The following is a 24,118-nucleotide window of genomic DNA, read 5'->3' on the forward strand; positions in this document are numbered from 1 at the left end:
TGTTTATAAGTCTCGCAAGTCTGAGTTTTGTACATCCAAGTCTTAGGAGTTTCTGCCTCTTTGAGATGTGCACCAGAGGCACACTACATTTAGCTCATTCTGTTCTGGACAAAGTGTTTATACAAACCACTCCACTACTGCCTTTACACCTATGTACACCATTAGATGTATTAGTGAATGTGTATTGATTTTGTCATATGTACATGTAAAGCTGCTGTCTAACTGCTATTCTCTATATGCCCTGAATTTTATTTCACCACCCCAGTAGCGCCACATGCACGCACGCACACACACACTCACACCGCGCACACACACCTTTCTTTTCTATGCCTTTCTGCTTGTCTCACAAATATGCTATATCTGTGTATATCTATATGACAAAAATTCTATATCTGTGATAGCTAATGTTTGGCCCACTTGCAGGTCAGATCCGCGTTCCATTTCCTCCGACAGACGTGCGTGTGTGTGAGCTGAGTGACACCTATGCTGTGATGTGTTGGACCGAGCCAGACCCGCGGGGCAAGGAGCCACTCAGCTATTTCGTGGAGCGGGTACACACATGTGCAGAAACTGATACACACACACACACACACACACACACACACACACACACACACACACACACACACACTGCTGTGGAGTTTGGATCAAAGTCTAGCTGTTACCATGCTTCCCATGCTGTTATAGACAGAAACACACATACACATTTTCCATACCTCCCCACACAGCTCATTACACCATGCTACTTTGTTGACTCTGTCTTCAACCAAGTCTCTGCCGAGGCTTCACGCGGTAAGGTAATGGGTCTAGCTAACAACACCCTTTCACTGCCGCACTAGTTAGCGAGCCATCAGAGGAAAGCAGCATCTGCTGCCGGGGGGGGGGGGGGGGGGGGGCTCATTAAAAAGTGCAGCCGCTTTCAAGCTGTTCGCACAACACCACGCGACCTGCGATCTTTGTCCCCACGCTCAACTTCAAAGCCGCAGAGCTGACATCACTAACATCTGAAACAAGAAGCACATTTTCTCTAGTTGTGTTTATGACTTAAAACCAGACTGTCCCCATCGCTCCCTGTTTGTTTTACACTTGGTGAGACATTCGAACAACCTCGTGGGTGGCGTTTCAGCTCAGGCCGCCCCAAACGGTGAAGAAAGTTAAAAGAACGTCTTCCCTATCTTTCTTTCTTTTATTTGGTGGCGGTTTTTAAAGCTTAGGCCATCTAATAGGGTCTCGCTCCCTTTTAAACTGCCAGCGGTGATGGTTTCATATAGTGAAGGTATTTCCCTATATCTCTGCTGGGTAATTACGAGTACAGAGCCTATGGACTGCCACAGGACGCTGCAGTTTTGTTGGAGTTATATAAGCAGCTCCATAATAAATCTGTCTGATCTGTCAGGAGCAGCAAGACTTGAGACTCATTTACCTTTACGTTGGGAAAAGAAATGAGAGAGAATATTTTCATGGAAATGTTCCCTTTTTTTATTTAAATGTAATCTATTAAAATGGGAAGAAAACATTGAGAGAGAGCCGAACACATACATTACTAAAACAAAAAAAAAAAGATTGATAAAGTCAATAATTTAAGAGTACAGTTAGGGGACTAAAAAAACAGCAACTGTGCAAAAACTCTTCAGTCCAAGATTGCCTCTGTTTCGTAGGACAGAAATTTGGCTTTTTGTTTGACTACGCATAGACTGGTGAATAATGGCTCATGTTTTCTTGAGAGGCGAACACCGTTTGAAGTCGAGCACTGTTGGTGAATTTGCAGTCAGAAGCAGGGAAGGAGAGCTGGCACCTGGCCAGCTTTGAGAAGAGGATCAGCTCGACTAGGTTCGCTGCCTTTGACCTGCAGAAGGGGAAGACGTACCGTTTCCGAGTGCGCTCCGTCAACAAGTACGGTGTCAGCGAGCCGTCAGAAGCCAGCCAGCCTGTCTCCCTGCAGGAAGCGCTCGGTGGGTGGAGGGACTCGTACAGATCTTCCTCATCTCTACCTTCATCTCTCTCACATGGGTTTAGACCCGTGTTTACTTGTGTGATAGTACTGACAATAACTCATAATAGTGTTTATCAGACTCTAGTCCCCAAGAGTTATAAGACTGTATGATATTTTCCTGATCGGACATGACTAGCTTTTCTGTTCGTCACCAAGTTATCCACAAACTGGCTGGAAAACACTAACATTTTATACATTGGAGACTCCCACCTTGGTGGGAGTCTTGCTTTCAGGTAGCTTCATGCTGTGGTACGGGTGGTTTATTAAAATGGTCTGTTCCCCTCTGTAGGCATACCTGCAGCAGCCCACTCTGTTCAGGCCATCAGGGACACTGCCAATTCAGTCCTACTGCAGTGGAAAGAGCCCAAAAACCCAGAGGGCATTCTGGGATACTACCTATACTGCTGCGAGTTGGGGACCTCAGAGTGGAGAACCATCAACAACAAACCAGTCACCTGCACCAGGTCCAGCCTCTGCTTCGCCCTGAACGTTGGAATGATGTAGCAGGCTAAAGCTTCAGCCCTACATGGACCGCTGTGCTGGCAAATGGCATCATTCAGTGCTGAATAAAAACAGGGGGTTTTTTGGAGGGCAAGGGGTGTTCTTAGTGAGTGATATTGCTTTTCAGAGTTGTGAACCAGAAGGTGATTCTCTGATATTTTGATACATGCCCTCTTTGCTTGGCTATAATTCCTTCCAGCATGACATGAGTTAAATGTATCCATTGGATCTGCAGTAACAGGATGTTTTAATGATTGTACTCCTATCCCTCCGACCTATTTATGACACACTATGCACATTTGTTCTCTGCCTCAGGTTTACAGTGCACGGCCTCAGAACCGGAAAGGAGTACGTGTTCCGTGTGAAGTCCGTGGGTCGAGCTGGAAACAGCCGCTATTCTGAGGAATCCGAGCCGCTCCGAGTGAGGGCAGCCAAGCGTAAGAGCACAGCGGTGGACCTGGAGCTTATGCGCGCGCACACACACACACACACACACACACACACACACACACAGAGCAATCGCAGTAATAGTCCAGCATTTTAAAACCTAATCTCCATCAAACACATCTGCAGCGTAAGACTGAATAACACCTGCAATTACTTTTATACGTTGCCGAATGGAAATCACGTTGGACTGGAAACGCACTTGTAAGGGCCGTCGTTGCATAACTTTGAATAACCATTTTTTGTGATCTTTTTTAATACCTAAACTACATGTGTCACTTTTTTTGAATAATCTAAGAGAAACACTTATACAAGGTGTTTATTTCCCCTCCTGCGGTCCTGTGTGAGAGGACTAAAGTGAGAATGAGCCTTATTGCTGGTGAAATCTTGAAATGGAAGCACCCTGCAGCTGCCACAGCTGTGACCTGTAATAGGTTGCCGGATAACGCGCCTTCTCCGCCGCGCTCTGCGCTAAACGCCTCCTCAATTCTACTGTCACTCACACTTGGGACATTTATAAATACACCCCTGATCAATCAGACAATGATAGACCCAATGTCCGGTCCTTCTAGCCGGAAAATCTTTGCACAGCTCTCTATGAACGGAGGGATAAACGTATGAATGGATGTGCCGTTCGACAGTTAATCTTTTTTTATATATAATATTGTTTTCCATTTAGGACACTGCATTCTGCCAATTTAATTTCCCTCTCCCAGACAGAATAAGAGAGCAAGTGGGGTTGACTGGTATTAGAATCTACGGAGTGAGCAGAGAAACCAGGATTCTGATCCTTCTTTACTATGCTTCATTCATAACCTTAGCATCTTCTGTCATAGATTAATATAGTAACACTACTTATTCTCAATATATATCTACAGTGCCCTGTCGCTTAATTCATTGGCTTTAGCATTAACACAGAAAATCAAGTTTTGAGCTGTAAAGTGGTCATCAGTCTAATCAGTTACTCATTTAACCACCAATATTACTGCTGATGAGCAGAGGTCAGCGGGACGAGATCACAGTAACCACACCCTGCAGCCTTCCCTGACGGTCAGCCAAGTTGGCATTTCTGGGTGTAGTATAGCTTTAATGGGATTGCATAGTGAAATGATTTGCACCAGTAATGCTTGCGCCTGTAATGGGCCCTCACCAGATTTCATTCATGGCTGTCCACATGGTCATTTCACCTCAGTGTTTGTTGGACACGGTTTCCATTTAATGGTCTTATTCAGACGTACAGAGCCGGCATACTGCTGGCAGTCTAAGCAATATTATACCTACCACCACCCACACCACCACCACCAGGTCTAAGACTCAAACTGCTAATCGTTCAGGCCAGAGCTTCAGCCGCACAACGGGCGGTGCCGCTATTATCAGCCATGGCGGGTGGAGCCGCAGCATGGTGGAGACCGCTCACCTTCCTGCAGTGCACTGATTCGCGTTCGGAGAGCCAACATGAGCAGGCCAGCAGTATGTTGTGTAAAGAATACAACAACACTGGATGCTGGTCTGAGCTGGCTCTCCAGGGTCATACTCTTAGTCCACTGTTTTAATTGAGCTTTTTAAAAATGTATTCTTTTGTTTCCTCCTGAGATTCAGTCTATTACCATGATTCTTTCTCTTTAATATATTTGAAGGGATTTGGCTTTGGTTTTGGGGTGATGTAGCTAACGGAGACGCAACAACCCCCCTATGCCCCCACCCCCCCCCCCACCCCCCCGGCCCGCTGCAGTGGTCCCGACGGCCCCGTCTGCCATTTCTCTCCTCCGCTGCACGGGCATTGAGATGGTGATCGCCTGGCGAGCCCCTGCCAGCAACGGCGGAGACCCCGTGCGTGGCTACTACCTGGACCAGCGGGAGAAGTCCCAGAGCACATGGTCAGAGGTCAACGTCAGACCTGTCAAGGATAGGGTGTACACGGTGGGTCCAGGGCTGCCCTGTCATACCATGTCTGCCATCACGGGATGTGTTGTCTTTCATTGCTGTTTGGTTATGTTTTATTTTGGATTTATTATTTATATGGAAATCTCTGTGAACTCTGTGAACAAATCTCAAGGATCCTTAAAGTCTCTATAAGGAATTTCTGAATAGTGAAAACAAACCAAAACTGATTGCTTTAAAGCAAGAAGTTCTCGTTTGAAAAGTCCACGAGCCAAGCTCTGAATATGGAGCCGTTAAGATGAAACTGGATATTAACTAATGATTTGAGTCAGGTGTGTTTGAGCAGTGAAATCACCAACTCTGCCTGACCCATCCAGAACTGACCTTTGGGTCTCCCACATATAAACAAGTTTTACAGTTTTAGAAACTCATAATTGTGGCTCAATCCAAAATGCACCCTGCTAAATATGTATCTTGTTTGAACAGTCATGAGCTAAAAATGGATTTCCATGATTTACACTGCTTATCCTTTTATAAACACATTTATCTGCTAATGCATTTACTTAGTCACCAAGCTTTCTCCCTTTCTTTACATGTCACCTGGCACCAAGCTGTGTCCATGGCAACCTAATTACAAACTCCCATTAAAGGACTTTAAAAAAAAATCCCAATCACTCTCTAATTTGTATACCAGAAGGGTGGCAATGATTTGCCTGTCTGTATAGAAGTGTAGTAATTATTGTAGTAAAACCAACACTTAGCATAATGCCATGATGATGCATGGGTTCATAGCACCCTCTGCTGGCCCTCTGATGAGCCCATAGACACTGCGTTCCATTTCATTAATAAGTCCCACAAAAGATAAGTTTTTTGGCTTTAATTTGCCCAACCCGTTTATGTGATGGCCCTGTCATTCATGTTGATTAGAATACATCACTCCGTGATTCAGTACTGTCGGCATTTTTTTGTCATGGTGAATGTAATGTTAATGTTATTCCCACCAGAGATCCCCACCTCATCAGGCAGTCAGGGAAGCAGCCTGCCTATGCAGTTTCGTTAGAAGCTGTCTGTACATCTGTAGCTACGCTCCTCTACTGCAGTGTTCTCACTAATCCAATGGCATGTGCCCAAGTGTCCGCAAGTGGACTACTGCCACCCAGTGGCAGCAAGCTGCTCCAGCAGTTTGCAGTTGAGCCACTGAATCCTGTGTACGCTGAAGTCTCGAGTGTGGAAAAGCTATTGATTCGGAATCAGTGCCTTGATAACTTTTATCACCTGTCTAGCATTAATAGGACTGTATATTTTAAAAGTAATCTTAGTCACACAGGGTAACCACAATCTAAGAAGGCTCATCAAGGGTAATTGTTTTTTGTTTACCACACACTTTTTTAAGTGGTATGGATTTGGGTATCTGCAGATGTGACTAGCCCTTTTCAGGGCAAGTGACCATTGGCGCAGAGATAAAGTGGAGAGATTGATGCTCCCAACCAGCCTCCAGACATTAGTATCTCCGAGCTTTTCAGCATAATATCATTAAGCAGGGCTTCCCGAACATTTATAGGCTGCAGTTCCCGCAGTGCTGCTGAGACTAATTATAAAGAATGAAAGCATGCACAGCTTACATACGCCGGTAGTTATGGTAAGCTTGAACTGTGACCATGTCAGTGCTGTGTTGCTGAACATGAGGAAATCAATGTTAAATCGTTCAGCTCTGGGAGTCTCTCTCCGTCTTATACAGAGATCCACTTTCTCCCGTGTCTTAAGCTTGTCCTCTCTGACTGTGTACCAGCTCATCAAGCAAACATCTGGGTGAGCTCTTTCTTTTCATCGTTTTCTTCTTAAAGGTGTCCGGTCTCCGGGAGGGACACTACTACCAGTTCCGTGCGTTTGCAGAAAACCTCATAGGAGTGGGTAGACCTTCTGTGCCCAGCGAGGCCTTTCTGTGCGAGCAGTGGACAATGCCCGTGCCTGGTGAGAGAGCAACAGATCCACCTGCTACAGAACAATCTCCACTCACACAGAGTACAGCTGGCTCAGCTGAACCTCGAAGCATCGGGGATGCAGCCCAGATGTATTGTGACAGCCGTGCTAGTGTTCTTAATAAACTGACACAGACATATCGCTTTGTTCAGCAGAGGCTGATAATTCCATGGAAGAAGCTCTTCCTACACTGTTAATAATTTATCTGTGACTGAAGATTATTAAGAGGATTTACTGCTGTACATTTAAATGGAGAAACGCAGCACATTTTGTATTTTATAGAGCTCATACTCAGGAATACATTAGTACTTGGGGTATTTTTTTTTTTTTTTTTATTCTGGAAGTCATCTTGCACCGTATGGATATTATTGTGAGAGGCCTCTAGGATGAAGCATGAATACGGACTAAGTTTTTTATCTGTGCCCAGTGATGTCATGTTGTATTTCTGCCAGTTGCAGGTTCACATGCAATATGTAACCATCTATTGCAAGGATATAAATGTGACAAACATGTTTTCTCTTACAATTGTCAAGTTGTGCCTTGAATTACAATGTTTTATTACCTGGCTGAAAAAAGCCATTTTTCCCCTGCAAGAGGAAAAAAGACGGTTCACACAAAGTGATGTGAGAAGCCAAGGAAGACTCGAAATCCTCCTGCACAGACCGAGGGATTCGTGTTTAGATGGATGAACTGACACATAGATGGATAGCTGGCTGGGTTCGAGGGATGGTTGATAAATCTGTCAATGCATGAATAAATTGCCGGGTTTCCCCCTACACTGCCCCTAGGCAGCCCTTATGATCTGGAGTTACGAGAGGTTAGGCAAGAATCCCTGGTCCTGTTATGGGCGGAGCCTCTCTATCAAGGACAGTCAGCAGTCACTGGTTATGTGGTGGAGATCAGTCCAGGGGAGGAGTCAGAGGACTGGACCGCTGTGACAAAGAAGCCAATCACAGACACCCAATTAAAGGTCAGTGCCTAGTCTTAAAGGACTTTTAGGACTTTAAAGAAGTGCTTTAAGAAAATTAAGAGCCTTACACTGGCTCTTCTGCTGGCAGGTGTCTGGGCTGCAAGGTGGTCAGATTTACCGCCTGCGTGTGTCCGCCGTCAACAGTGCTGGAGTAGGAAGACCCTCTCTCCCCACGGAGCCAATCAAAGCCCAGACCAGCCCAGGTCGGTTCCTTTAAAATGTCCAGCAGATGGCGCTCTACCTCTGAGTCAAGGTTTGCTGATTACCGATCTTCACTCCTATGACTGTCAGGAAGCAGAGACATCGAGATCGGGGTCGATGACGACGGCTTCGTCTTCATGAGCTTCGAGGGCCCTGAGACTGCTGACAAAGGCGAGGTGAAGTGGAATAAGAACTACAGAGAGCCTATTGAGGCCGGAAGAGTCCGCTTGGAGAGCAAGCAGAACAAGTGTGTTCATTATTGTGGTCAGACTCGCATTTCAGAACACCTGAGATATACCTGTAATGTAAATGTTGTAATATATCTAGTATTATCAGATATAGTACAGAAGTTATAAAGTCATAAAATAAATGCCAAAAAAATAATGGTAAAGGTACGTCTTTAAGGCGTAAAGTAACAATTAGTTCTTGATGTGTAAAGATGCTTAGTAAGTAGTTGACAAGAGAACACGTAAAGTCATAAAGCTTCGTGTTCTGCCCGTCCCCAAACTCCGCCCTTCTCATTCAAGTTCATAGTTCAGGACAGGGTGGGCGGAACCGGGGGAAATGACTGGTTAGTGAAGTGGTAAAGGCACATCGTAATGCATGAAGATGCCACAGTGAGACGAGTATTTGTGTGCCAGGTCCATTCTCACCTTCACGGCCGCCTCAGAGGAGGACCTGGGCCTCTATACTGCTGAAATGACTGAGACCCCTGGCATCTCCTCCGGTTTCAATTTCACCGCAGCAGGTAGGTACTGCTTCTTCTATTGTTTTACCATATATAGATTGTTTTTTGTATGTTATTTGTTTCATTTTTCACTTAAATTAATACTGGCTCTGATATCCAACATAGCCGTAAAGCTCAAAGTTTTGAGAGAAAATTAGAAAGTTATAAGAGTAGAAAGACCAGATGTTCTTGAACTTGCTTGGAAAATTGCTGTTAGCTAGAAAATGGGAGTCTTTCTGAGTACAGCAATAATTCAGTGCAACTGAGCTGTCGAGTGTAAAAATCAGGTTTTTCATCTGCTGTAATTTAACAGTAAGCCTCCGTTATACTGTAGCGGGCCAAGCAGCTGTAGCCCAACTGCAGAGGAATTATAAGGATTATGGACCACGCCATTCCCACAGCCGGTCCCACGGGGCCCGACTTTGACGCCGCGCTTGTTTCTCGTCTCGCAGATCTGGAGCGACTGATGGAGCTGAGCTGGCAGGTCCGACACCCACGTAAGTGGCAGAAGGAACAGCTGAAGGAGCCCTGCTGTAGCGTTGCGGGCTTGCTTCGGCCAATGCTGAAGCCACGGGTCACGTTAAGGACCGAGGCTGCAGCTTCGCTGACAGCTGTGGGATCCCCAGCAGGGGCTTGGAGGTCCAATCACAGAGACGTGCCGATCTGCATCCCTGAGCTCAGGAATCTATCGTGGTACAGCAGGGGTCACTAAGCGGGGCAGTCGCGCCCCAGAACCAGACCTCAGAACCCCTGATTTTCAAAACTTTGTGTTCTTTGCTTCCTAGTGTTGCGCTGAGCTTCTTGTGCCATATCCAAACCACCCACCTAATTATCAAGCCTGTCATAAGATGAACAAACATACACACACACACACATTGCACTTATTAAACATATACAATGGAAACCTTGTACTGTATCCAAATAACCTCCCTGCTTGGGAACCAGTTGATTAAACATTTGTTAAATACATTACATAACCCCAAATAATAAATAACCACATAAATAACCACTATTTTTAAAGTACCATGTTGCATTTTGATTGTAGAAAACACGACAAATATACCCACACATGCACACTAAAAGCACTCCCACCCACCCATTGATGTTTTTTTTGTTGGTTTGTTTTTTTTGGGTGGGGATCCAGTGATCAGTCTGCGGTCGGAGGGCTGGCAGGTGGAGGTGTTGGAGCAGGGAGCTGTGCGTCTGTGGCTGCAGACCGAGCCTCTGAGCAAGGGTGCCGAACTGCGCATGATTCTCAACGACAGAGAGATCTCCAGCACACCGGTACCCATCTCCCATCTCCTCTTCTCCACTCACTTCTCCTGAAGGGTGTGTGTGTGTGTGTGTGTGTGTGTGTGTGTGTGTGTGTGTGTGTGTGTGTGTGTGTGTGTGTGTGTGTGTGTGTGTGTGTGTGTGTGTGTGTTTGTTTTCAGGAACATTTAACTTTTCTGCACTTTCTGTGAGATTAACTAAGTTCGATGAGGTTCAGCACTTACGTAATACCCCACAGACCACTGAGACAGAGTTGAAATTGCATGTGGTTGTGCCTTTATCCACAGGCACGCAGGATCGGATTTGACAGGGAGAATGGACTAGTGGACATTCTATTTAATCAGCTGGCAAAGGAGGATGAAGGTTCCTACACAGCTCAGCTCAAGGATGGCAGGGCTAAAAACCAGTTCACACTGGTCCTGGTGGATGAGAGTACGTCAGATGGGTCTTTATTCCGCCTCTTAAATTTGGTGCTGACGTCCTGAGCTAGCGCTCAGTGATGCATGCTTCAGCTTGTGCACTCCTAGAATAGGCCTGCTGTGTGCAGCTGTAACTGTCTATAGTTTTATAAAGCCTTATAAGGTTCAGAGGTCAAAGGTCACTGTCACAAACCACACTGACCTTTTGTACTTTCCCCCCCACATTCAGTCTTTCTGATCTTGTCATTTTTGTGTTCGGGTCGTTTGGCAGAGTTCAAGCAAGCCGTGGCCAAAGCCGAGGCCAAGAGGCGGGACTGGAAGAGGTGTGCAGGTGAGTGTTCGAGGGGCCAGTGCGCACGCACACACACACACACACACACACTCTCACACACACACTTCAACAGAGGCTATTTTATAAATGCATTCCATTTGAGATTAATTGATTAAAAAGTGTATTAAAGTGAATGAAATGATGTCTCATCAACTTTAGTAATGTGATATCACATTCCGCTGCATGTGTACTGCATTACTCCTTTGGGCGTATGTCACCAGTCAGATTTCTTTGGTTTATCGTTCTTTTCAGTTTTCTTTTAGTCAAATCCCTACTTCATGAAAAACCAAACTACTTTAATGCAATTCAGCATATTGAATAGTTGATTCCATAAGAAAATGCTTCATAATTGATAAACAAGGTGATTTTTTTTTTTTTTTAGGTCCCCACTTTGAGGAGTTTTTGTCCTGGACTGTGACAAATGACTGTGAGATGATTCTGAAATGCAAGGTCATCATCCAACCTACTGCATGCGTGTTTGAGCTCAAATTTACTCCTGACATGAAGCCATTACATAGACACCTGGGTCAGTGTTTACAAAGCAATATGGACTAACTTCCGTTTCTGCTTAGCCATTTTCAGTCAATAAAAATGTAGTGAATTTCATTAATACTAATTCGGAAAGTGGAAATGAATAAACAACATATTTTTCAAATAAGTTGAGCTGAAGGAACTGTTAAAGATTAACAACGCTGATTTGGGATCAGATTTCAGTTGGGTTACAATAGCGGTCAAAAACGGAGTCTGGCTCTGCTTTGTGTATAGTGACGGAAGTTGTTGTTTTTGTTGTTTTTAATGAATGCAGGTGACCAACGTGAACAAGGACACGAAGCTGAAATGGTTTAAGGATGGTGTGGAGATCACGCAGGCCACATACGAGCAGTCTGGAGTTGGCAAGTATACAGTTGCCCAGGTAACTAGCGTTGCCAGGTTACCAACGCTCTCGCCACCGTTGGCTTGGCTTGGCTATTTGCTTTAGCTTAGCACCGCTAGGATGTAGGCGGCGGTTAGCATTAGTCCGCCATCCGCTGCTGGTGGATTTGTAAAAAAAACATTTGAGTAAAATGTTTCCACGAATCAAATAAAGAAGATATTGGAGAAGAGCAAACGTGGCATATGATTTGGTTGTGTTTGCACTTTATAACTTGATGAACATTTAACATATATTTCATTAATAAAATGTAAACAAGGTTATATTTTTATGGCCTTGTAGGTGACACGTAAGGAAGCAGGCGTGTACCGGGCCGTTGTCTCTGACAGCAGAGGAGAAGACGAGAGCATGCTGGAGTTAGTGGACAAGGGTGAGGCTCCTACATCTGAATTAATGATCAAGGCAGCGTTTTACATGCGATTTTGCAGTGGGTTTGACTGAAATGTCTTCCGTGTTTCATGGCACTTTTTTTCCTCTGCTCTCTTCTCAGAGTTTGACAAGCTTACGCAGCAATTGAGCAAACAGTGCGGTAGGTTCGTGAGAAGTTAGGGAGTCACCCACGTCGACCCCGAACACAAACCTCCATATCGTTTTACAAAGCGCTGGCAGTGCGAGCAACTCCCGGCTGTCTGTCTGATTGCAGCTCTCTCCGCCGGCCCCGTGAGGATCCAGTGCACGGCAGCCGGCTTTAAACTCTACTGCTCTCTGAAGGACTATCTGAGCTACGTGAAGACCAGCTGGTACTTCAAGTGAGTCCCTTTTGTCCAGAGACACATTCCCCTCGCAAGGCTTTGGCACTGCAGTTCCGTTCTGAGGCCCAGCACACAGGAGCCACCACTTCAAAACAAAAGCTTTGCTTTGAAAGCTTTGGGGCTTTTTGTTTTTTTGTTTTTTTTGTTCTGTTTTTTTTTGGGGGGGGGGGGGGGGTTGTGGTTTGTTTTTGGGGATTTGTGATGTTTTCTCTAGCTGATCTTGGGATTCTATTTTAAAGAGGAGCTGTTATTGATTCATTATGGATTGTTGCTAACAGTAATTCTTTCTGTGCTTGGTAGAGAGAAGAAGATTGATCAGGAGGAGAGAACCAAACCTGGCAGCAGTATGCAGAAAGTCTGGATCGAGATATTCAGCCCCACTGAATATGACAAAGGGAAGTACACCCTGCAGATGCTCGATGGGCAGGAGACACACACGCGCTCTCTGGATCTGTCCGGACAAGGTACTGCTGTGGTCATCTGAACGTCCCAGTCGGTCTGAAAGCACTTGAAATACATCAGGTCTGTCTACTGGAGATTTTGTCCTTCGTGGGACAAAAAGATTGTATTATACGGGGGAAAATATTCCTTAAAATTGCTGAATCATTGTGGAAATCTTGTACACACCAGATGACAAATGAATAAAAACAATCTTATAGACACCACAGGACAAATGCATCACTGTGAATGAAACAGAATCACCAACAGGCACTTGTATATTCAGCGGGCACAAAACAGCTTCTCGTCTAACCTTTAGCAGGGCTTGAAAGAAACACAGGGGACTCACTGGTTCAGAGCAACAGCTCCATCTAGTGGACATGCAAAATGTTAGGCTGTTGTGTGTGAGTTAAAATTAACTATACCAGTCCTCAATTCAAAGAGCCTAAGTATCCTTTTGCCTAGATGTCAGGTGTGGTGACACAGTAGACAGTTGCAGTTGCATATTCAAACCAGGGAGGTCTGGATTTGAGCATGTGAGCTGTACTTGCTCTGTGGTGTTCTTTAAAATATTCTCTCTCCTCTGAAGCATTTGCAGATGCTCTGCTGGAGTACCAGAGACTGAAGTAAGTGCAGCTTGGTCAATGCCTTTTCCACACACATCAGCCATAATGACCCATCATTCCATATAGCTCAGAGATCTGTATACTAGTTGGAATAAAATGATTTCATTGTGTGTGCACTTTATTACTTGATGTAAAATTAACAGCTATTTTATTCTGTTTTTATCAGGCAAGTTGAAATTGCTGAGAAAAGTAAGTATGTTTGAAGGACCACGTGGAAATGCTAATGCAGTTATTCATAGGTGGTCACACTAACGGGTTCCCTTCCCAGTATCCATTTGCATACCTGACTGCGAATTAGCATAGAACAATAATAGTTCAGTCCTAGAGACGTGGTCCTGCTTTTTCACTGTAGACCGTGCCAGAGTCACGAAGGGATTACCAGATGTGGTGGCCATAAGGGAAGACAAGGTATTTTCCGCCATTGAAAAGGGTTTCCATCGTCTTTGTATGTCAGTCACTGTCCTTATCATGCTCCTGTCTCCACCCCTCCACGCTGTCCCTCAGTCTCTGTGTTTGACCTGTTTTGCCGACGGTGACCCGGCCCCGGAGATGTCCTGGCTAAAGAACGACCGGGAGATCCCCTCGGCGGGACGCTACCACATTGCCCTCGACAACAAGTGCTCCACCCTCACCATCCACACTGTGAACATGGAGGACTCGGGCAACTACAGCATGTTTGTGCGCAACAAGCACGGCACGGAGACGGTCAGCGTGACCGTCAGCGTGTACAAGCACGGAGAAAAGCCACGGGCCGATGCCATCGAAATGTAGCGCACAGCAGGTTCGAGGACGCGTCCAGTTCGAGGACGCGTCCAATGCAGTGTTACTACAAACTAGCCCCCAGGATTAGCTTACGATGTAGTACCAGTACCAGTACAAAGCGTATGGTCAGCATGTGTACTGAATAGTTTATTGGATGTGAAAGCCTCGGTTAATGGCAGGGAAACCAGCCAATCAGCTGTACCCAGAATCCCAGATAGGGAATTAAGAGCACATCAGTCCAGAGGTTAACCAAGCAAAAGGCCTGCAAGTCTGTTTGATTTGGTTTGTTTCTGTGTTACTGTTGAGTGGAATGAAACTAAAAGGCCTTTTCTTTCATTGTTTTTTGTTTGTGTTTTGCTTATTTGGTTTGTAGCATGATGGTGCCTGTCTTAATTTTTATGGTGCAAAAGAAATAAACAAATGGGTCAGGGTACGTGTTGTAATAAGACGTGTGTGTGTGTGAGAGAGAGAGAGAGAGTGAGAAAAAAAGGGCAAAGGGCTCAGCTCACTAAACTGGGCTTTTTAAAAACATGAAAATCAGAGGCCATCTTTTTCTTTGTGCAAGTTGAAAAGCAAATAGTCCAGAGTGTCATTAACCTGCTGTCCATCTGAACAGTGAGGCTGGCCTCACTACACATCAATAAATGCTGCCAGTGGTGTTAGTGAAAGTAAAAGACCCTTTTAGTGAAATGTGAACGTGTTCTGCTGAGTGCAGACTCGCATTCTGTCCTTGGGCAGAAAAGTTCAAGATGAGTCAATCACACTTGGGTACAAATTGAATGTCTGCCCCTGAATCTTTAAAGGATTCTCATAATAAGATTGAGCAAGAATGAAAAATCCAAATAAAATAATATTTAATTGCAAATCTTACTAAACAAATTGTATGTCAGCAGTAAATTAATCAATATCCTGTTCAGTTTAATTAAATGGAGAACCAACACATTCACCACTCATACCTTAGATAGCTCATTTAAGCTGGCAGAAAGACTTGTTTCCTCCATTAGTACAGAATTACAGTACTACATTACTGTAGAATGTGGTAAAAATTATTAAAAGCATGTGAACCTGTACGCATTCAATTTTTCACAGTCTGCTAATTTGTACTTGGAATGTATAACTGAAATTATATTAAATGTTCAGGTGATTGTGATACACTTGCCATTGCTTATAAAGAATATGATGATACAGACACTTTAATGTTTTTTGTATTCATAATTTTATAGAGTTATAATGAACCTCTAACAGTGTTCATCAGAAAAATAGTCTTTCTAACTAAAGAAATACCAGATAAGCAGTTTTTATTAAAAGATTTATAAGTAGAAACAATATTGTTAGTGCCTTTATAGTTCAAATGTAATTCAGAACATAATGTGTCATCATAATTGTGTGTCGCATACAAATTGGACTGCAAGGTCCTGGATTTTCTGGTTTCACAAGTGTACAAACTATATTTTTTATCTCTTTTTATAATCAATTTTTAGCAACCTAAATGTAGATTTCGGAATTATAGCCCATTGCTGCCATAGCAACGGCAAAAGTGTTCCTTTGTGCGCCATTTTCAGTGGAGTTGCCAAACTGAAGATGTAAATGAACTTTGGGTTATTCAAACGCTATTAATGATTACAAAAGCAAAAAGGTCCTTTCTGCAGCAGTATAAGTAGCTGAGGCAGTGCATGTGCCCCCTCCGTGCTGTGGCGAGCTCTGGCCTTGCGTGCTGACCCCAGAAAACATGGCCTTCAGTGGAACATGGCAGGTTTATGAGCAGGAGAATTATGAGGAATTCCTCAAAGCCATCTGTGAGTATACCACAGCAAATCAGTAGGCAGATGGAAGATGGGTAAAGATGTGATTTTGTGGGAGCACTGTCTATTTCATTTTTTTTTAAAAATTAAGTTACCAGAACTAATGAAGATACCAGAGTTGCTTAGTATACAGCAGAGAGTAGAATAACTACAGAGGCCATTAGAGATCAGTTTGACTGTATTTTGATTTATGTTTTCCCTTAGCACTATCAGAGGACATCATTAAGATAGCCAAAGACATCAAACCAGTGATGGAGATCCAGCAGACCGGCAATGACTTTGTCATCACTTCCAAGACTCCTGGAAAATCAGTCACTAACTCTTTCACCATTGGCAAGGAGGCTGAAATCACCACCATGGATGGCAGAAAACTCAAGGTTTCTGTCCAATTCTCCGTTGATTTCATCATCATTTTCATCCAGCATGGATGATGGCTATTAGAGATTTTAAAAAACACTATTTATAAAACTATTAGGCAAATTCTGTTTCATTATACCTATATCCTATATACTATTATTTCAGTATTTATTTATTACATTGAAAGGTGATAAGTTTTCTTTATGCCCTTTGCAGGCATTTATTGCTATGAAACAGAATAACGATTCTTATTCTTGTTTTGTGTGGCAGCTAATCCAAAACAGTGGAAAACCTAGATATTTTTACAACTCTCTTATCTCCTTGACTCAGCTCTTAAGGAGATTGATAAGTGGTTAGTGAGTGGACATAGGTGTGTTATGGCAGAATATGCAACACCGTGGGGAATGAGATTGTTGATCCATTCATTGATCCGTGAGGAGGAAGAGCCACTGCTCTGATATCTCTGCTATGCTGAGTGGGACTCTTCTCTGTGTGCTCCAGTGCACTGTGAAGATGGAGGCAGGAAAACTTGTGTGTCAGACTGAAAAGTTCTCACACGTGCAGGAGATCAAGGGAGGAGAGATGATTGAGGTGTGTAACAGTGACAACATTTACAGACATTTACTTGGTATTCCATGTTTATAGTCAAATGACAAGAACCTTAGATTTTGCTACAATAGTGTGGAGGGCAACATTACTTGGCGATTATTCAACTGTTTTCGTGATGAGACACAAATCCTCCCAGTAAAGTATGATCAATTATCCTAAGATGATAATAATCATCTTTCATATATGACCACAAAATCATAAAATAGGAAAAACATTTAATAAACTCTTAGATACGATGTTAAACTATCAAAACTGAGGCATTTCATTACACTAAGTATAACTCATATTGCCTATTTAAGAGCCAAAGAATGTCAAAATGTTTCAGAATATTTAAGATCAGATAAAATGGTTTATGAGGAATAATGAAACACCTCTGGTAGCTTTTTAGCATTTTTAAAACAACTTGTTTTTTTGTCAGCTGCTCACTCACTCCCCAGACACTGTCTTTAAGTCTTTAATTCTTTAATTCTTTAATTCTTTAAGTCTTTAATTCTTTAATTCTTTAAGTCTTTAATTCTTTAATTCTGATATCACTGCTTTCCTTTTCAGACTCTTACTGTAGGAGGGACTACCATGATCAGGAAGAGTAAAAAGTTGTGATGGAACTTGTCCAGTGTAAAACGTATTTTAGTTTGAAACTATTTAAATAAACATTCCTTTGATCAAAAGTACTTGTATCTCAGTCCTTTGCCCTCAGAATCAAAGGTTCTTTTTCAATACTCTGTCGTTTGTATATATTAGTTTATAGATGACATCACATGTCATCATTGGTTTATAGTTAAAAGAATAGTACTATATACCATCTAATTAAATGGTAACATTCCTGTTGGACAATATCCTCTTCTTTACTAGACCCTGCCAAAATGCTATTGTGATCATCATTTGACTTGCTGATTAGCCGGAGCTTTCAGGTCCGTGGATTGGACACATGGCTTTTTGCTTACGTTGTGTTTTTCTGTTGCACGTTTTATTTTGGTTTTGTGCCATGCCCCACAAGGTGATAAGCATTGAGTCTCATTCACTGTGTCACCTGTGTGTCATTGTTGTCGCTTTTATAATTTAAAGGGACAAGATAAGCAATTGCTGTTACACTGGCTTTCTTTAGTTGTGCCCACTTGTGTTCAGTTTCATTTCATTAAAGTCTTCAATTTCAGACTGGAATTTGCTTCCTTTTTGCACATTCTTTGACTGTGACATGTAGGTTGTATAATAAAGCAAAAACGGTCCAATTTTATAAGTAATAATGACATTGCTCTTTTGCACCGCATCCTCTGACAATATTTATGGTTATCAAGTTCACATAAGATTTTAACTAACATATGCATTGATACACATATTTTGGTAATATTTTATTTTTATTATTGAAATTTCAAAATGTTTGTACAGACATTAATAAAGCAAAAATCTCCAAAATTTACAATGTAAGTCATGTTGCACTTTTAAACTGAAACTCTAACAATATATAACAATTTACATTCATGTAATATTTTTCAACATTTACATTGAAAAAAAGATATTTTTAAAATTATTTAAACTCTAGTGTTTTTACATGCTCTATTAAAGCATTGACATTTTACATTTACATTTACAATCATTGAACAGAATATTCCCAAAGTCTGTTTATTTCTACTTTTTTTTATTTCAAAATGTAAATGTAGTTCAGTTTCAGTAGTTCCAAATAGGAGAACATAAGATTACTGATGTATTAACAACAGGATGTATATTCCATTACATGTTAATTCCAAACATCAAGTGCAACATTATGTAAATGAATTACATTATTTCAGCAGTTCTGAGTTCAATAGCCTAATATCAGTTTTGGGTTATCACGCCAAGCAAATAGAAAACATAATTCTAATCAGCTGTTTTTCCTTTCACATTCTTATGGTTTTCCTCAACATCAGATCTATCATATGTTTGTGTTGGTTAAGTTGCACAACTGTTTATGAAATTTCCTGATGAGCTCTACAAAGCGTGGTGGCTGCAGCATCAGCTCCCTAGCTCTCCCTGCTAACTAGCTACCATAACAAATCAAAGTATGCACATCAGCAGGAAGGTAGTTAAATACTATACATTTGGATGCCTTGACATATACTGACAACATAGTCATTAAAAACACTTTTAAACAAATCCATTTTCAGGTGGGCCAAACTCATATTTTCACAGACGTTTTGGCCCCGTTGGCCTTCCATAGTTTGGCGCAGACTCTAAATATTGACACTGGCCTGTGGAGAGGCTGTTTCCTGAGTAGCTAACGTTAATCGTGTGTTTAATGTGAAATGGCACGGTATCTGAGGCCTCCAAACACCTCTCTCTTTATCAGGAACATATCTGATGAAAGCAGGTATGTTTGCACGAGTGAATTACGTTAGTTTATCCGAACATATTTTACATATCTTGCCTTTTTACTTTTTTTTTTTAACCAAGCTGCAGTTTAGCTAAGGCTAGCACGCTAACCTAGCCAGCTGTTTAATCACACTAGGACTGTTTCCTTCGTCCAGCGTTTGGATTTGTCTGGCCAAACCGCCACACCGTCAGCTCTGCCACTTTAGGTGTTTTTTTAGCTAAACAGCCAGCTAGCGAGCTTTTTATGCGCTGAAAACATATTCGAGGCGTAAACCCAGAAGATTACCATATAAGGTAAAGACGGTGAGCCAGCTAGCTAACCTACAACACTTGATGTAGTTAGCTGAAAATAAAGGACATGATGGTGGCGTAGAAAACCAATACTATGTTTAGGTTTAGTGAATTACCCTGGAGGGATCAGTTGACGGTAGCAAAGCTGCATGGTACTAAAACTAGCTATAATCAGTAAACCTGGCTCCAGTTTAGCTAGTTTGGGTGGAGATGGCACTTTTAGTTTCACATTCGACGTGTGCTCCACCTAGCCAATATTTTGTTGCTCCACAGCCAGGATAGTTACTGTGCCTGTTGGTTGTATGCATCTTTTTGATGTTAATAACACTGACCTTTGTTAATGTAATGGTTTACTACTGTCCCACAAATGTAGACTACAGTGCATCAGCATGGCATGATCAGGAAAGGAGTTTAATTGGTGTTAAACCGCATTAAATGCAGCCTGTAGAACATTTGATCAGTTAATGTTGCTGCACAGCTTTATGTCTGGTGATGGTATTTAAAGGCAAGCAGTGCACTATCGAAACATTGGATTCTGGTTAGTTACAAATACTGTTTACTTTTAGCTAATGACTGTTAATAAGATTGAACTTTAATTCGTTTTGTTTTTTTGTTTTTTTTAATAAATTGGTAGTTGTAAATTAAGTGCATGGAAGGAACTAAATTAGGTCTACTCTCCTTGTCTGAAAATGCATATTAAACATGTAGAATACAGTATGTCTAAAAATGAGGACTTCATTTGTAGAAGATGAAAAGCACCCTGTAGAATTAAGACATTATTAGGAGCATCACCTCTTTATCCCAAAGTGGAGTTGTACAGAGGTCACTGAGATGTACAGACAAGAGAGGAGACACTCCATCAGACAAATGAGTAAACTATCATTTCATGGTGCTTTAGGCCAGAGGATTTGCGTCGTGAGTTTGGTCGTTATGGGCCTATTGTAGATGTCTACATTCCAGTTGACTTCTATTCTCGTCGACCAAGAGGATTTGCATACATTCAATATCCTTTGTACGCAAATGTTGAAAAGTAAGATGACAGTCACGATGTAAGGGGTTTTTTTGGGGGGTTTTTTTAAGGAGCGGTTGAACACAACTTCAGAAAAGGATCTGAACATGACATTGTGAAATAAAATTTGATTGTATTTTGGGCATTGTCTCCTAACTGCTATTTCTTCTGTTGTCTCAGAAAATGTAAAGACATACAGTTCTGGAGACCTTCCCTACAGAGAATATTTAAGAGTAAAGGCTGAAGTAGAGTAGATTGAAGCCAAAGAGCCCATAAGGATTCAGGCGGCGGGAAATAGAGGGGCAGAGATGACAATAAAGAGAAAGTTAAAGCTTGAAGATTCAAAGAGGAGGAAAAGAGGGCACCAGAGTGGGAGTCCAGGCCACGGTATGTTCCAGACAGAGAGGAAAAGAGCAAAAAGATAATGGGGCAAAGACAAGCAGGAAATCCCCCCTTCCCCCCCCCAAGTCCTTCTGGGAAGCGCTTAAAGAGAATAAAGGTCAAGCTCAAGGTCAAAGGTCAAGCATGTTAAAGGTAACATTAATTTTTGTATCCTACCTGTGCTGGAGTATATGCGTTCGTATATGCGTTCTCCCTGTTTTTTCTGTTAAAAATTCAGTTATCTTGTATGTCAATGAAGAACCTTTTCAGTTCTCGGTTCTGTAAATACTTGACTCTTAATACATTTATTTTGCTTACATAAATTCCACCAATTAAGCGATGAAGAGAAGTAGAATTCCACTTCCCCGTGTCTTAATTCCTCCAGATAAACTCCCTTACGTTGCGTTACTCCGAGTAAAGTCCAGCACTGGGTTCTGCCTGTGGAACGCCAGTGAGACGGTGTGCGGCACTGCCATCCTCTAGGAGATCAGCGCTCCTTGTTGTGTTTCGATGTGTTTCAAATGCAAACCCTTAACACAGTAGCATGTTCGAGGATGTCCGCGACGCTGAGGACGCCCTTCACAACCTGGACCGCAAATGGGTGTGTGGGCGGCAGATTGAGATCCAGTTCGCACAAGGAGATAGGAAGAGTAAGGCTCCTTTCTGCTCCTTTGTCTTTTAGGTGATGAGTCGCTATACAGTGTCAGCGTGTGGCTGTGGCATCCTAGGTGTGATAATTTAATAGTTTTAAGCCCCAGGTACATTTTTGCAGCACTAACCAAAAGGTAATATGTTGTCGGCAGTTAGCATCTTAAAAGGATGCTTCGTAAAAGTACAACAGTCACACACATACATATGGCACAGTAACCCAGTGTTTAGGTTTGTAGTATTGGTGCGAGGCCTACACATCTGGCACTGAACACAGCAGCTCTTCACCTTGCTAAGTCTTGGCCCAACCCCACTCTCTAGCCCCCAGTCAGATGAGGTGCAAAGAGAGGCGCTCGCCCCGCAGCTTCTCCAGATATGACGAGTGTGAGCGTGACGGGCACTACCGGCGTTCGCGGAGCCGCAGCTACGACAGGCACCGCTCCCGCAGCACGTCCTACGAGCGCAGGCCTCGGCGCTCTGACAGCCCCAGAGAGTGAGTGAGCCCTCGCCTTTGCTTTGTGCCGCACTGTGGCTCCCTCAGATTCGTGGACTTGACATAATCAGAAGTGTTCACTGCTCCAACTGTCCTTTACAAAACTGTATCATTTCATCCTGTGTTGGGTTCTGGAACTCTCAGCTGTGTTTTCCCTGCTCTTACACTCTTGATTCAACTCCTTTTATTTACAAAGTCCTTAGTGAGTGGAATCAGATGTATTAAAGTATGATGAATGCTAAACCATAGTGCTGTAATGCACCTGCATTCACTGACTCGTATGTTGGAGCTCATTGTTTTGTAGCATTGTCATATAACCTTTTAAGGTACTGTTCAGAATTATTTGTTGGTTTTTTGTGAACAGCTCCCGCTCTTATGGAAGACACAGGCGAAGCAGGAGCCGTGAGAATGACAGGTAAGATTAAACTAATGGCTTGATCTTAGTTTCATGTTGCAATGCCTAAAAGTTTGAGGGTGCCCTTTTTGAGGACATCAGCTGATGGTGAAATGTGTTGTTCCTATATGTCATATGAAGGCACACTCTAGACTTTTTGCACAATTATAGAGGGTAGCAATCCTGCAGATGTCAAGCAGGAGCCATATCCTGTGTCCTGCTTCTTTCTCCACAGGTTCAGGTACCCACGCGAGCACGGCCGGGCGCAGCGAGCCGGAGCTTCCCGAAGCCGTTCTTCCTCCCCCTCCCCCGACTCCAGGTTCAAGGTCAAAGGCAGGCGCTCGCGCTCACAGTCGCGTTCGCCCCACCCCCCTGCAGAGGACCTGACCCCCTGCACCAGTGCACGTGAAGAGGAGGCACACGCCAGGTCGCCCTCTCGCTCGGGTTCACACTCGCTGTCCCGCTCCCGCTCCCGCTCCAGGTCCTGGGCCGGCCGCAAATCGGGCGGCCACTAGAACTGGTGATACCCCTGCCGGCAGACCATTTCTGGGAGAATTAAGAGGATGCTTTATGCTCTGGCTCTTCAACTCTTCGTACAGCTCTCTGGCTAACGTAACATTTTTGTTCAATTAGTCATATAAAACGGTTGCTTCTATTTAGTTCACTTAGGTCTTTTTTGTGCAGATTCTGTTGTGAAATGCTGGGTCTTTCGTGAATAGTTACCTGGCAGTAGACGCCAGGTGTAGTGGGCTGACCTGCACTAAACAGTTCAGTGTTTTCCTCTTATCTGTCTCTTCTGAAGTCCTGGTTTGGGGGGGAAGGCTGCTGGGTAAATTTGTTAAATAACCAGGAAAAAAAAAATGTAACAAAATGGTTACATTTTGTTACATTCAGTTTTTTGGGGGGGGGGTGGTTTTTTTTGGCCACATTTAGATCAAATAAATGGAGAGCAGTATTTTTGTTTGTACAGATTTTGACTAGTGTAAGGCATTTTTTGCATTGTAGAATTTCTTTAATCTGGAATTAACACTCATGTTTGCCATGCCATTCATAGTTCACTCACCAAATGTGATTGCCAGACTGTTGTCCCCCAAGATGAAACTGAGGTTTTAATTTTTTAAGTTCCCAAAACTTATATTGTGTACATTTAAGCAGTGTTTAATTTGAGTCTAACTTCATTTTACATGTTTTCTCCACTCTGATCTGATGTCTCTGAAGTATTTTGGTTGTCTTAAAACAAAAAAAAAAAAAAAGCTGTTCCCTTGGTTAATAAAGAGTCTGTATTTTCCAATGACTTCTTGCAAGTCTATTACATAAATGTTAAGATCTGCATATTCTGTGGGAAGTGGGGCAGTCAGTCTTCCTGAACACCAAAATTCAGAGTCCTAAGTGTGATCTGGGCCATTTTACAAAGCACTACTGCAAGCATACAGTAATATGTCAGAACATTAACAGGATGAAGACCATCATGGCACACGACTGGAAAATGGACTCCTGCCAGAATGTTAATACTTTTAAAGTAAGTTTAAAACAAATTACAATAGCTTTAGGATTGTTCAT

The 24,118-nt window shown here is 42.9% G+C and overlaps 3 protein-coding genes across 3 annotated transcripts in view; all 3 read left to right on the forward strand.

Annotated features, from left to right (window-relative positions):
* The window catches only part of myom3 (myomesin 3), a 36,751-nt gene extending 21,878 nt beyond the window's left edge, over positions 1–14,873 (forward strand). Inside the window, exons 14-37 of the mRNA XM_035526595.1 lie at positions 424–551; positions 1,769–1,952; positions 2,283–2,457; positions 2,810–2,931; positions 4,671–4,858; positions 6,664–6,790; positions 7,588–7,769; positions 7,858–7,972; positions 8,061–8,217; positions 8,612–8,718; positions 9,150–9,194; positions 9,842–9,981; positions 10,257–10,401; positions 10,660–10,719; positions 11,102–11,169; positions 11,525–11,632; positions 11,933–12,020; positions 12,141–12,179; positions 12,294–12,399; positions 12,703–12,866; positions 13,430–13,466; positions 13,633–13,655; positions 13,819–13,874; positions 13,971–14,873. Coding sequence (XP_035382488.1) covers positions 424–551; positions 1,769–1,952; positions 2,283–2,457; positions 2,810–2,931; positions 4,671–4,858; positions 6,664–6,790; positions 7,588–7,769; positions 7,858–7,972; positions 8,061–8,217; positions 8,612–8,718; positions 9,150–9,194; positions 9,842–9,981; positions 10,257–10,401; positions 10,660–10,719; positions 11,102–11,169; positions 11,525–11,632; positions 11,933–12,020; positions 12,141–12,179; positions 12,294–12,399; positions 12,703–12,866; positions 13,430–13,466; positions 13,633–13,655; positions 13,819–13,874; positions 13,971–14,237 — 2,831 coding nt within the window. The 3' untranslated portion in view covers positions 14,238–14,873. The remainder of the gene's footprint in view (positions 1–423; positions 552–1,768; positions 1,953–2,282; positions 2,458–2,809; positions 2,932–4,670; positions 4,859–6,663; positions 6,791–7,587; positions 7,770–7,857; positions 7,973–8,060; positions 8,218–8,611; positions 8,719–9,149; positions 9,195–9,841; positions 9,982–10,256; positions 10,402–10,659; positions 10,720–11,101; positions 11,170–11,524; positions 11,633–11,932; positions 12,021–12,140; positions 12,180–12,293; positions 12,400–12,702; positions 12,867–13,429; positions 13,467–13,632; positions 13,656–13,818; positions 13,875–13,970) is intronic.
* A 1,055-nt stretch (positions 14,874–15,928) lies between these two features.
* On the forward strand, positions 15,929–17,816 carry fabp10a (fatty acid binding protein 10a, liver basic). The gene is made up of 4 exons (XM_027014325.2): positions 15,929–16,024; positions 16,235–16,407; positions 16,889–16,978; positions 17,546–17,816. Exons 1-4 carry the CDS (start codon positions 15,958–15,960, stop codon positions 17,594–17,596), a joined length of 381 nt encoding a protein of 126 aa, XP_026870126.1. The 5' UTR covers positions 15,929–15,957; the 3' UTR covers positions 17,597–17,816.
* A 1,401-nt stretch (positions 17,817–19,217) lies between these two features.
* Positions 19,218–23,849, forward strand: srsf10a (serine and arginine rich splicing factor 10a). The gene is made up of 6 exons (XM_027014329.2): positions 19,218–19,340; positions 20,532–20,636; positions 21,570–21,673; positions 21,993–22,164; positions 22,529–22,579; positions 22,794–23,849. The coding sequence occupies exons 1-6, from the start codon at positions 19,276–19,278 to the stop codon at positions 23,071–23,073; spliced, it is 777 nt and encodes a 258-aa protein (XP_026870130.2). The 5' UTR covers positions 19,218–19,275; the 3' UTR covers positions 23,074–23,849.
* Positions 23,850–24,118: the final 269 nt, after the last annotated feature.

The sequence above is a fragment of the Electrophorus electricus genome, chromosome 5 (assembly GCF_013358815.1).
Source record: "Electrophorus electricus isolate fEleEle1 chromosome 5, fEleEle1.pri, whole genome shotgun sequence".
Taxonomy (NCBI): Eukaryota; Metazoa; Chordata; class Actinopteri; order Gymnotiformes; family Gymnotidae; genus Electrophorus; species Electrophorus electricus.